The sequence below is a fragment of the Hippocampus guttulatus genome, chromosome 13, assembly GCF_054856545.1.
Source record: "Hippocampus guttulatus isolate MCC_2025c chromosome 13, RoL_Hgut_1.0, whole genome shotgun sequence".
In the NCBI taxonomy this organism is placed as follows: domain Eukaryota; kingdom Metazoa; phylum Chordata; class Actinopteri; order Syngnathiformes; family Syngnathidae; genus Hippocampus; species Hippocampus guttulatus.
The window spans coordinates 7,157,585-7,171,529 of record NC_141273.1 but is presented as its reverse complement, the minus strand read 5'-3'; the positions used below and the strand labels follow the sequence as shown (position 1 = coordinate 7,171,529).

The following is a 13,945-nucleotide window of genomic DNA, read 5'->3' as shown; positions in this document are numbered from 1 at the left end:
TCAAAACCAAGCGGGGTGATGCACTGGACGGCCTGGAAAAATGAGAAGCCAGGTGGATCTCTCTCAACGTATTTTTTTTGTAGAGTATTTCTATTATCCCTGACATCTTCGGAAAACAATTGCTTCCTGGAACGTTGCCGTCTTCAGTCCGAGACTGCCAGCGCACCCCTACGCCTTTTGAATCGGCTCCAGTGGCATGTATCTTTCGATGGTGTGACATCATTGTGTGTGCATTGTTCACATGAGGAGGTGCTTTTGAAATCGCAACAAGTTAAAGAGACAGAAGGGCGGCACCACAAGATCTCTTTCCTGAACCATTCATCACGTTGGGCGGCTTTTACATTTCTAGCATCATCCTTTCGGAAAGAACACTAAATATAGCTCTTGTGTGTTCTGTCTGTAGGAAAAAAAAAGGGCTTTTTAATCAACACAAAAAATGCTGGATTAATTCTTACTTTTACCCAAGGTGGGTTAGCTATTTTGATCCAGTTGATTAGGTTAGGCAGATTACATTTTGTGTACTCAAGTGGAAGTAAATTTACCCCTTTCAGGGACAGCGGTTTCTACAGTGAACAGCTTATCATGTTATCAGGTTACAGGGTGCATTATTTTAACAAAAATCTTGATTCATCAATCCAAATTCATGTGCAAGAAACAGAACTCCATAGAGTTTTTTGTATATAATAAAGCAATGTTTTTTTTCCCCTTCACATCGAACTGCATGAACCAAAAACAAAACAAAACCTAAAAGCAGTTTTGGCAAAGGTTACAACACATTTATTTAGGGTTACATCCTATCCTCTGTTTTATTTGCTCCATATGGATCTTTTTTTCATCCTTCGTAACTAACCCAGCGTGTGAACTTGTTGAATGAGCTTGGGCTTTCACTTGTAGTGCTCTCAAAGCGCTTCACTTTGACCCTTCAGCTGTACTCTATATGTTAACATGACTTTCAATTCAAGGCAAAACAGAGACATTGAGTAACACTATATACCACTGTTTTCTAAGCTTCATTCTTCATTCAAGCTGGGAAAAATCCACATTTTACGATTCTCCTGTTACATCCTCATCTCACATCAGCGCTAAGAATGATGAGGGTCTTCTTGAATATTTGGCCAGAGGAACCATGGTCATGCTCAATGAAATAAAGCACGAATCAAGTACATCATTTCAGCTTTCATGAGCTCTGCCAAAACGAATCCTCTTTCTCCCACCTTTTCCCTCGGGTCCCGACTGCTGCCTTTTCGGAAACAATGTTGGTATTATGTTTGTTCCGAGCAGAGAGGAAAGAGAACCCGGAGAGAGCTTTGATACGAACGGAAAAAAAAAAAGTAGCTCACGAAAAGATTGACATTCCTTGGTGGTGCTCTCCATTGAAAGCCATTACAGAGGCCGATTGAGGCGAATCACTTAAAATTCAGGAGCGCTTGGTTGACACTCTCGGCTTAAAATGAGAGCCCCACATTTGGGCTGTAGTGATACTGTTTGCCTTTTTAATAGGGACACTTGAACTCTAACCCTTCTCCCACTCAGCGCTGACAAGGCAGTCACTCAAGACGTCAATGGGCGCCCGCGTCGCTCTCACTGCACAGTCGGAAAAAGTACATCAGTGTGGAGTATCTTCGCGCTGGGGTATACCCTTACCTGTACAGTTACCATGGAGTGCAATGATGGATCCTCTTGGGTGCACTAGTTAAAGACCTGTATTAACCATAGACCGTGGCAAACTCTCATTCACATTCAAAACTAAATTGGCCGGCGACCAGTCCAGGTATACCTCGTATCTAGACAGGGCAGCACGGTGGAGCTCGTGGTTAGCTCATCTGCCTCCCGGGGCGTTTTGAATCTCTACTCCGGCATGTCTGTGCGGAGTTTGCACGCGCTTCCAGTGCTTGCGTTGGTTTTCTTCCACATTCCAAAAACATGCATGTTAGGTTTATTGAAGACCAGAGTCACGATGCTTGACATCATCAAAACTTTATTAACTGTACTCACCATGAGCAATAAATGTTGTAACATTAGTCAAGGTGCGGATGAGCAGATGTTATCCTTTTAATAATAAATCCATCCACTTACTAATCTTCTTATCCTGACACTCTATTCCGCTTGTGTAAACATTTTTGAAATTCTGGAAACAAAAATTATTGAGACATATTTCTTCAGAAATGCAATTTTGGAGCTCCTGAATGATCGAAGGCAGGACATTTTTGAAAGTGCCTCCAAAAGACCGTACTTCTTTTTTGACAAGAACCATTGACAGTTCGTTTGAAATGAATGAGGAGTGGCTAGATCTGTGACTTTTGTGTTCTCCCAAAACATGGCTATATTCAATGCTTGAACACTACCACTACTGCTGCTGTTGTTGTGTGTTGTATTTATTTTATTCTATTTTATTTTTTTATTTTTTGAAATGCACTAAGGAGTGCCACCCAAATGTTGTTGTATGCTGTACAATGACAAGAAAGGTGATTATGATTCAGATTCAGATTCTAAAAGGTGTTAAAAACGCATCTGGACCTTAATTGGATAAGTGGCTGCTGTGAAGCATGGCACACCACACCAGGGCGCCTACTAATTGGAGGATTTTGAATAACGTGCAGGACCAACATGAAGTAATATAAGATTTAAATCAGTTTTTTTGTGAAAAATGTGAAGTGCAGGGTCCAATGTGGCCCCTTCAATGTAGCACCAATGAAAAATTGTGCCCGCCACCATCGAAGGAATCACAACATATAACCTTAAAGTTTTCTTTCTGGGTCGTTTCACTAATGTGACAATTGGTACTGCCCTATGCCAAAGTAGTTTTTCAGGTGCGGCGTCCCAAATCTTAAATGCAATATACTAAAGGATGGGCAGATCAATCCAATTCCCACACACTTGGGACTAGTTCAATCAAACTAAACATGGCTTTTATGCGGTTGCTGGCCTACTCACGATGATTATTGCACTCATATGCAACTTGTTCCCCCCTCAGACAGGGCGTTTATACACTGCGGTTGTAAGCACACCAATTCTTTGAATGACCTGAAGCTGTGTTTGAGTCAAAAGGGGCCTTAACAAACATTGTGGCGAAATATCCAGGCTTGATTTGCTTCTTCCATCAACACTTCCAATTCAATCACGTCAAACGTCATTTCGTGCTTGTGGCGCTCTCCCATATTTTCCATGGTGAAAGGCATCAGGACTATCTAGAGCGCAAAAAAAAAAAAATAGGGCGGTTTCCATCATTTCACACCTGTTGCCAATTGGGCCGCAAACTTATGAGATCACACACAACAAGCCCACCAACAGTGTGTGAAATCGATTCGAGTGAGTGCACAATTTAGCTTTTTGGGATCTCGACAAATCAGGCCTTTAAGTGTTCCTCTTGTTGAACTGAGCAGAAGGCATCACATGAGTGAACTCTGTATAGTCGCAGAAAAGCAGCGCATTCACAAAGTGGAAGCAATTAAAACCGCTAAGTACTCTGTGGAAGAAAGCCAATCCACCTTTAAGCTTGTTTACGTCAGTGTGACTTCCAGACTTGAATATTGTTATTGTGTGCTTGGCTTTGGAAATGCCGTAATTGTTATTTGTCTGCTCTACATTTGAAGGTTTTGGGGCTGTGCTTGTTCCAGTGAGACTTTATGAGACATCCTTCCTCCTGATGTTGCAGATTGGACCACGTGAAGAAGCAATTTCCGAAGAAGACACCTGTAGACAAACACTAAGAGCGCAGAGAGATGGGCACTCATCAGAGGTCAGGTTCCACGATCTGTTAAGGAGTGGCCACAGTCTTGTGCAAAAGGGTGGATGACTACACAGTCATACGATAAATACATCCTCCTTTCTCTAATTTGATTCTGCTAGGCTGCGAGATTAGCTTTAATCAGCTGTGGCACGCAGCCTCAGTCTCTTTCAAGAAGTTTGAAAATATCCGCTCTGCTTGTCTCCCTCTCCAGCGCTGTGTGTTTTGGACCGCTGTGCTCAGAGTGCGGTCAGGTTGCTCGGGGAGCGCTCCTGAGCGAGGCGGCCGTGCATCTATTGCGCCTTGAAAGTACAAAGTGGGAGCCAGCTCTCTTTTGGCTCGTTTGAGATTGAACAGTGGTGGAGAAATGTGTTGTTTCCAGACAGTTAAGGGGGGGGGGGGGGGCGAGTGATGATGCAGCATAGATGACAAGAGGCCGTGAGTGGGATCTCTTACATAACCTGAGCAGTTTTCCAAGGTTTCCGATGCGCTTTGAAATGTGACCTTCATCGACTACATCTGTATGCCCCCGCATGCCAAGATGCATGTTTACAATTCTGAATAAACAGCAGCATTCGGTTTAAAAAAGCTGCAAGCACTTGGCCTTGAAAGGGGTCCCTTCAATGCAGTGTTTCCAAACTTTATTGAGCCAAGGCTCATTATTTTACATTCGAAAAAGCTGACAGAACACCACCAAACAAAAAGATTTAAAAAAAAAAAGCCATGCTCCATGTACTGAAATAATGAATGATGTAAAGCAGGGGTGCCCAAGGCTGGTCCTCAAAAGCCTCTTTCCAGCATGTTTTAGATGTCTCCTTCCAACACACCTGATTCAATCGATCAGGATCGATACCAGGCTTCTGCAAAGCTTGCTAATGAGCTGATCATTCGGATCAGGAGTTTTGGAGGAAGGAGACATCTAAAACAGGCTGGATAGAAGCTCTCGAGGACCGAACATGGGCACCCCGATGTTGGAAGTTAATTGTAACATCTGCCATCTCGTAGGAGAGCGATTAATTGTTTTGCCTGCAATGATATATATAACTAGCACAGATAGGAAAGAAAAAATATTTGGAAAAATACATTTTTTTGACCAATGAAGTGAAATTGTTGGGGAGGGAGACTCCTTCCAAAATCAAAGGTCAATTTTACATAACTCCACAATGTACAGGCACAGTATAATAAATGCACCCCAAATTTGGGGGGGAGGGGAAAAAGTAATCATTAGCCAGTGACAAGGACAAAGAAGTTGTTTTTTTTCCAGGATATGAAGTCATAATGTTATGATTGGTTCAGCAAAATACGCCTTTTTCTAAAAAAACAAAAATCTGTCATGTCATAATTGGCCTGTTTTAAGATTGCCATCCCCTACCATTTTCTCTTAACTAACACACTCAACACCACAGGATAATCGCTTCGGAAAATCGTTCAGACACGTCCGCCAATCGGATTAAATTTTATTGTACCACACTTTTAACATTCGCTTAACGTGATCTAAGCTGGCTGCCAAGATCAGTACAGTATTGTGGAGTGGAAGCAACAATACGGTAGACAAGGGGCTGTTTCTTTCCGGTGACTCCTGAGGCAAGGAGGTGGTGATATTCATGGGTGAACCACACACACACACACACACACGCATGCACACAGTCGCACACATGGTCTCTCCTCCGCTTCTCACTCACATTTGGAGCTCAGCCTCAGCAGCTCGCTGCTCTTTTTGGCGCCTCACTGGAGGAATAAAGAAGGACTATGCTTATCTGATGTGAGAAGAAAGTTTTTTTTTTTTTAATCATAGTTTTGAAGACATTGCCAGCAGTTTTACCTGGTCATCATGAGGAGGTATCCACTGAAGAGAGAGAATGCCGTCTAAGTGAATTTGAGAAGCAGAGTCGCGGACTTTTTTTTCTCCCCTTTTTTTTTTTTTTTCCTTTAAGTCACATTACAGTAGCTCCCAAGTTGAATTGTAAGGGCATTTTTGGAGGGGGATACTTCTTGTAAACAAAATGGAGCGTACCGGCTTGGCTGTTATTGTGCTTTTGGCCATAGCGCTGGTTCACGTAGGTGATGGTCAGACGGACACTTCGACAGGTGGGAAGAAAAGAGTTCCTGGTACCGGGCAGTCGCTCAGGGGCCACTCGGAAGGTGGTGAAAGAAGTCCTCCGGAGACCACCCACGCCTGGGGGGATGCCGAACTCCCGTCAAAGGGTGCAGCGAGGACCACCAGACACCGCCGCAGCGTGACCACTTCGCAGCCCAGAACCAAAGTGAACCGGAGGCAGAACAGCAAGTCCGGCCAGGCGAACACCAGGCGACTTGTAGGGTAAGAGTGGGAACTCCAATTGTCCATCAATATGTGCATGGTGAGCGAAAATGATCATTGTATTTCAAATTAAATACGTTCGTGCTCATTTTGGCAGAAGTCTCATGCCAGGAAATTATAACAAATCACAAGCTTCATAGTGAACGTTCAAGACAGCTTGTTTGTTGACTGGTCCTTTAATTTACAAATTCAATTTGTTTATTGACAAAGCTCGTAACTCTTTAACTATTTACATATCAAATCAGCATTGCCCGTTGACATGAAGTAAAATTTAATCATTTTCAATCCCTTACAAACGCAGCACAAAGAAAAAAATCAAAGTTGTTGTGTTAACACCTGTGTATCAAAATAGAGGATATAATGGCCAGCGATTTGAAACATGAATAAAATGAGCCGTGGTTTGAAAAAATCAGTTAAGCATGAAGGTTTTCATGTCACTTTATCTTGTGAATCATCCCAAATTAACTTGTCCACAAATCAATGTAAATCCGTAGGAAATTTCTGACCGAAGCTTTGAATCTTCGGTTGAAAAATGGCCATATCATTATTAGTTGAGGCAAAAATTTCAAATATGATTTGGTAAAGGAATTTTCCACCAACGTCACTGACTCGAAGAAGGATTTGCTTGCATGAAACAATGAGAAACACGATTTTGGCGACTAAATCCAAGTTCAGAAAATTTGGCACAGCGAAATGGAAAGAAAATGGCAGCTGTGTATCTGGATTTTGGAACGTACCTGTACGTAAATAAAGAAAAATAACTCCGTATTGTGTAAAACGGAATCCAACATCAAGAGAGTGTAAAGACATAAATGGTTTTAAGTGTATCATTAGACCACTTTAGGGGTCTAATGGGGATCAAGAGGGAAGTCACATACACAACTGTGCGCCTGTGCCTTTAAGAGAGGCATGACCTGGTGAGTGATGCCAAGAACATCGACAGTTGGTCTCTCTATGAGCCTCTACTATAAGACACAACCAAACAAATTGCGCAGGCAAGTGTGTGTGTTCTGGCTAGTGTTTGGCCATTCCCACCTACTCCTCACTTGGTGGTGCGTGTGCGCTGCTTGCTTGCTACTTGAGAAAGCAGAGCCCAGAGTGGGGTGGGGGGTGGGGGGTAGTGAGTGCCCCAAAATACAACTTGTGGGGTAAGCTCACCTGTTCATACACTATACGGTGTGGATTTGGCACATGGACACATCAGCAAACAGAAATCGGGGCCCCTCCAAACACTGAGCCACAGCATCAGGAACTTTACCGAGTAATCAAGAAAACCTCTGCTTATCAAAAGTAGCATCTCCTCCGTTGACCTGAGGCACCAGGCAAGTACGTTGAGGTACCTTACTTGGAGAACTTACTTACCCCTACCTTACTTAGAGAAGTAAGGTAGACTCAGTTGCTGGGTGTGTCTCTGCTGAATGCGTGAAAACCATACCTTGCTTACCTGTCAACTGTCAATCAAAAGCAGTCAAACCCCGCCATTTGCGGAGGATAGGGATTGGGCTGGCCTCCGAATAGCAAAAATCCGTACATAATTGACACCCATTGAAATGCCCCTGAAAATCAGTACAACTGAAATGGTGAAAACATGTTTACGCACAAATGAGTATGACATGGTTCTTAGTTTTTCCACATGCTTTCAGCAATTTACATTCAAACATCCATCCATCCATCCATTATCCGATACACTTATCCTCACAAGGGTTGCAGGCGTGTTGGAGCCGATGCCACCTGACTTTGGGCAGCAGGCGGGGTACACCCTGAACTGGTTGCCAGCCAGTCGCAAGGCACACATACTGCAGACAAACAACCATTCACACTCACAATCACACCGAAGGATCTTCAAACATATACTAGTAGAATATATTGTATTTGGACAGAAATCTCAAAATTCACTTGACAGTGTCTTTATTGTAGTGTTGTGGCGCAGATCTTTGCCATTTCCCCCAACCCAACTCCATGTTCACAACTTTACCAAACATTCTGTATGTACTTTGGCTTTGCATGATGTGCTTCAGGAGCTGTTTGAAAGTGCCTCTTTCAGTGTGGAACTTCAGCCAGGCTATTTTTCAAGTTGTGGGCAGATTTTCTTCTTTTCATTCTTTGTAAAATGTCCATATTGTCCCCTTTAAGGAAAAAATGTCTTCCTATTGGTGAAAATGGATGGCTGACCCTAAGTATCCCCAATAATCAAACAAGAAGCTGTCATTTTGAGAGCAATTGTTAATATTAATTACAGTGTATATTGAGAGTCGTGGCAGGATGTGATGTAATAGCCGTTGTTGATAACTTGAAGAAATGGATCATACACAGCGAGTCAACATAGGGGTGCTAAAACTCCCATTGCAGTTTCCCCAATGTTTGAGATATTTGAGGCATGGCTGCAGACGACTTCAGTGTGTGTGTGTGTCCTTCTTTTGTGCACGGTTCCTGTGACCATGTGTTCTTGTGGCTCGGCTCGCCTGGTGAACATTTGCAAAAAAAAAAAAATCTGCTGGGCGATTAGAACCACCTGTTTTGTCCAATGAATCTCTGTTTCTTTTCTTGTTGTGTGTCTCCATCAAACTCCCTAGCAGGAAGATGGCTTGTTTCCATATTAAAGCTCTTTTCTTTTTGTCTAATGAACCCTTGATGCATCCAGTTCTGTTTGTTCCATAGGGACAAAGCATGATACTCACAGAAGCAGGGGGGGGTGTTTACATAATGATCAGAGAGGGGATTTGAGTGGCTGCCCTTGAATTGCAGACACTGAAATAAAAGATCCTCTTCAGGATTTTTTTTTCAATCCAGCTAATTTAAAGGAGGTATTTAAGAGGTGATAAGTTGATCCGACAAAATGTTTTACTGTACCGTTATTGCCTTGATTCTGTTAAAATAAACATTCTGCAACCCACAGTGTGCAAAAATTGTCTCTGAAACTCACGATTAATCAGCACAGTCTAACTTATTCACAGTTGAACTGAACTAAACTGCCTGACATAACCGTGATTCCTGTTCAGTATTTACGAAGTACAATAATGACTCCCTATGTGTGGAGTCAACACTGACATGAAACAGAACATTAGCCAATTAGGAATAGCACTGAAGCTGGCTCTATAGCTGGACGCAAGTGGACGAGTAACTGGTTGTGTTGAGTGTTTTGTATCACGCTTCTCCCAAGTCATTCAAGACAATAAACATGATTGAATTTGTCATTCCATTCACTGTACCAAATATTCGGTGGTCGACCGGTTAGCACTTCGCAAGGTCATGGATTCGATTCGGGGCCCTGGCCTTCTTGTGTGGAGTTTGCATGTTCTCCCCCGTACCTGCGTGGGTTTTCTCCGGGTACTCCGGTTTGCTCACACATTCCAAAAACAAGCACAGTAGGTTAATTGATGACTCTAAATTGTCCTTAAGTGTAAATGGTTGTGTGTCTATGTGTCCCCCGCCTACTGCCTGAAGACAGCTGGGATACCTGACCGCAACCCTCGTTGCCGTTCATCTAATGGATGGATGGATAGATAGTAGCACAACAAACATCAAAACATGGTTTGGGGTGGAGACTCCCAATAGTTGGTGGAAATATATTGTATGCTGTGTTGTGTTGGTCATCTGGAGTATAAAATATAACAATACTATGAGAGAAGTAAGCACGCGCGTTAGTGGAGTCTCTCACTTGATTTTAAAGGTCAATGTACCCCACCTAAGTATCTTTTGTGTGATTCGGCTGACAAAGAGTTTGGCATGTTATCAATGAGATCCTCCGTTCGTGCAACAAAACAGGCCTCCATGATTGGGTTGAATCCGGGAACCCCAGAATGAGTCAAAACAGTCAAAGCTATGCGTAGCTGAATTGAACAAGTGCGTGTGTGTCCCTTAGCATTCATGCATGTATGCTTACATGCAACAGATGTGTAAGGCATTGCTTGACATTGCCAACAATGTAATAAATCAAGAGTGATTTGACCACGTTGATTCACTCAGCTTTACATGACTCTGTGTTTTTTCATGCTCAGAACGGTCGCTCAGCTTCTTCCCTGCAGCCTTTTTTTTCACTTTCACACTGACTCACTATTCCTGCTTTGTGCAGGTGAAACATAGCTCCTTGATTTTGCAGAGGCTGGGTAAACCAAGATTGGAACACAAGATGATTTATCATTTTAATTGCGACCTGTGATATTAAGGTGTTCATTCCCTAAGTAAATCATATGATGGAATTTGCACGTGCTGACTGATGACTTTAGCGTGTTTGATCAACGCCAAGCCTCCCAAAGGGCTTCAACAATTACTATGCTACTTACGTGGCACCTCAGCACAACACGCAGATCTTAATGAGTAAAATCCAAGCGAGGTTGAGAAGTCAATCCGTGTCCTATCTTCTCAAATCTCCATGAGTCAGAAATCCATTTACTGTAATATCTTGAGACGGGGCCCACGTCCATGCCAGCACAGCGCCTACAGTGTTACCTCAGAGTTGCTCTTAGGATCCGCTGCGTTTTCATCTATTACGCCCCCCCCCAAAAAAGAGCCTCAACTGCAAGCGAGGATTAACGAGTGTGAGTATACCATTATAGTTAAAAAAAAAAACATGTCGTCTCTCATTTGCTCAATGATTTATTGAGGATGCAGGGTGCTTTTCATGTCCCATGTGTCTCACATAATCCCTGCAAGGGTCAAGTAACTCCCTGCTTGTTTTCACTGTGGACTCTCGCACGATGGTAAGCGGGATCCACGCTCAGATCGAGTTTCCCGACCCTCCCCTGATTTTCGTATTATTGCCTTAAATTCTATTAAAGACTATTCTCCAAGGTGCCTTGTAATTATCGATCGACCACCCCCTTCAGAATGTTTTGAACCCAAAACATTAAATCGGATTGATTTGTCATGCAACGGGCCAAAGAGACACACACTTATTCATGCACACACGTGTTTGCATTCTGTGAGCTCTGTGAGTTCTCAGTATCTTGTTTCACCATTCTCTTGTGTGTGTATATGTCCCCCTCCATACAGGCCAAATGTGTGCGGTGGTCAACAGTGCTGCTCTGGCTGGGCTGTGGCACCAGGAACCAACCGCTGCATCAAACGTAAGCATTCTTTTAACTTGTTAAGTCTCACTCGATGAGAATAAGTTGGCACAATTCTTTGGTTCAGTCTTGGCTCTGGGTGCTCCAGGGCTAATAAAAGAAAGCTGTAAAGTACTTAAACCTAAATGACAGAACCAGATGGAGCCACAACATTAGGTACACCTGAAGAGTGTAATCCATCCATTTTCTAAAGCGCTTGTCCTCATTTGGGTCACTAACTCGGGATGGGCGAGTACTGATAAAAGGTATGGATTCGAGCTGATACCGGCCCTATTTTAATTAAGGAATCGGGAATGCATGAGGGATGCCGATACCATTACTGAAGGGCAAAAATAATCTGATATCCTCTGCAGTGGTTGGCGCTAAACTGCGGCAGACTAACACATCGGTGAATCATCATGTGCGTCAGATAGATCTTTGCTCTCAAATTTTTGTCATCGTGTTGAATGAAATTTTACATTTCAAAAGTACTAGAGGTATCGGGGACGGCCCGGTGGTCCAGTAGTTAGCGCATCGACCTCACAGTGCAGAGGTTGTGGGTTCGATCCTGGCTCCTGCCTTCCTGTGTGGAGTTTGCATGTTCTCCCCGGGCTTGCGTGGGTTTTCTCTGGGTACTCCGGTTTCCTCCCACATTCCAAAAACATGCATGGCAGGCTGATTGAGCACTCAAAATTGTGGGCGCGGATGGTTGTTCGTCTCTGTGTGCCCTGCGATTGGCTGGCAACCGGTTCAGGGTTCCCCCCGCCTACTGCCCGAAGACGGCTGGGATAGGCTCCAGCACCCCCTGCGACCTCTGTGAGGATAAAGCGGATTGGAAAATGGATGGATGGATAGAGGTATCGGTACTCTCGGTCTGTGAGTACTCAAAGAATGATTACTTGTACTGGTTTTTGGTGTACGTAATTTTGTGTTTGGTGAGTCTCTCACCCAAAAGTTCCCACCAGTAACCTTTGTAGCGAAGCTTTACAACCCATAAAAAATAACATAGGTAATAGTGACTAATGGCTGTCCTGTCAGGTGAAATTGCTCCATAAAAATGTTCTTCTTACTACCCTGATGGTCACATTCATCACGTGGCATTTTCCTATTTATTATATTTAGTATTAATACTATTAGGAACCTGACATGGAAATGACTGGCACTTTCATTGATTTTCATTTGGGCTTGAGCAGCATCTTTCTTTTATTAGACCACACCATCGTTGAATAGCCTCACCGGCGCCTAATCACAGGCAGATGAGAGTGGAAAACATTAACTTGAAATGAATTATCAACAACAGATTACAAGTGTTTTTTGTTTTTGTTGTCATCACATTTGCACGTGTGTGCTGAATTTAAATGAGGACTGTCTCATTATGTTCTCCAGGACCTGCTTCAAATTTTCACAGTTATTCTTCTGTCTCTATCTTATGCGTGCCGACGTTTGAAAGGGAAATAACAGATTATAGTTGTGGCTATTTTTACATTTTACAAATGAACTTTTTTTTTTTTTAAACAAGGCTCGATATACAGCATCTGTCAGTTCATTTGTTTACTTCTTTCTCTCCGACACACACATTACCCAGCAAGTGGGTTACACAACAAACTGATTGGCCCCAGCAGCCTCCTACTTCGTTCCACTTCCTTCCTTCCTACACACCCCCTCAAGTCCCCGCTAAAGGCACACTTAGTGAGGTGTTAATTACGTTTAACGTCAGGCTGCAGCTGTAAGTGTATGTACTTGAAATCTACCAGAAAGTAACAGGTCTGGACCATTTCATGTCAAGCCTTTGCTAGAGGCAATGCGATCAACATCAGTGAAGCCCGCTCGAACGGCGAGGTGCCAACACTTTGGCCCCCAGGCTGGGAAGGGGGCCTCTAAGAAGACCTCTGTCGAGGAAAAAAAAAGGGTTATCTTCCAACTGTTCTCGCTTAAGTTGCCTGCTTTGTTGGGCATTGGCAGCAGGAGAACCCTTCTGACTCTGGGGGGAAACTTGTTGGCTGGGAGTGAAATATGAAAACATATCGGGGCTGAGCTGTGTCGAGGAAATTCCCGCTGAAGGGATTGAAGTAATGTCTAATATTAAAAGTGTCAGCTTCAGGCTTTACTTAAGAGACCAGATTGGGTGTCGTGGGTTATGGCTTCTTAACAGTACTTCATTGTTCAATTTGGTTGAGCTCAGAGCATATACATGACAGTAATTGGACCACTAATTGTCCGGGAAGTCCACCTTCGCGTCATTATTTATTGCAGTTTGTTGTCCAGCGACTAAATCCTTGTTCATGGGAGGAATTAAACACCTCTGTTGGAATTTCGACCGGTACACTGGGTCCTCGGTTTACGAAACAGATCTGTACCTAACCTGAATCTGAATGTAAGACAGAACCCACATTGGGCTTGATTCAGTAAAGGTTTGCAGATGCTAAATGGGTGCAAACTTAATTTGCCAGAGCGATCACTCAATTGAGCATTCGGTCTTTGGAATCTTACCCTGGGGCCTTACAAAAATGTATACTTTGGAGAAGAAAAATGAACCCCCTACACTCCAATCCCCTTCCTTCTGAGCATGAATGCTAAAGCAGTAGGAAAGTCATGATGACATCCTGTTGCTGTGTTGGAGTGCTATACTTCACCGTCTCCACTTTTCGAAAGCGTTTAAGTAGTATGCTGCCCTCCATCTCCTCTCGACCGATGTGGTTTTGGCAGTTTCCGGTGGTACTACTTTGAAGTAGTAAACCTACATTTGGCACATTGGGCATCGTGATATGTTGATCATGTCACTGTCAAATGCAGGCCTCCTCATTTATAGTTCTTCCTGGTGGGTAAGCAGATTTTGCACAGAAGGAAGATCTG

General features: G+C 43.3%; 1 protein-coding gene across 1 annotated transcript in view; it reads left to right on the top strand.

Annotated features, from left to right (window-relative positions):
* Positions 1-5,444: 5,444 nt before the first annotated feature.
* The window catches only part of LOC147196141 (latent-transforming growth factor beta-binding protein 2-like), a 105,927-nt gene continuing 97,426 nt past the window's right edge, over positions 5,445-13,945 (top strand). The window contains exons 1-2 of the mRNA XM_086126841.1: positions 5,445-6,047; positions 11,040-11,113. Of these exons, the coding sequence (XP_085982967.1) occupies positions 5,731-6,047; positions 11,040-11,113 (391 nt within the window). The 5' untranslated portion in view covers positions 5,445-5,730. The remainder of the gene's footprint in view (positions 6,048-11,039; positions 11,114-13,945) is intronic.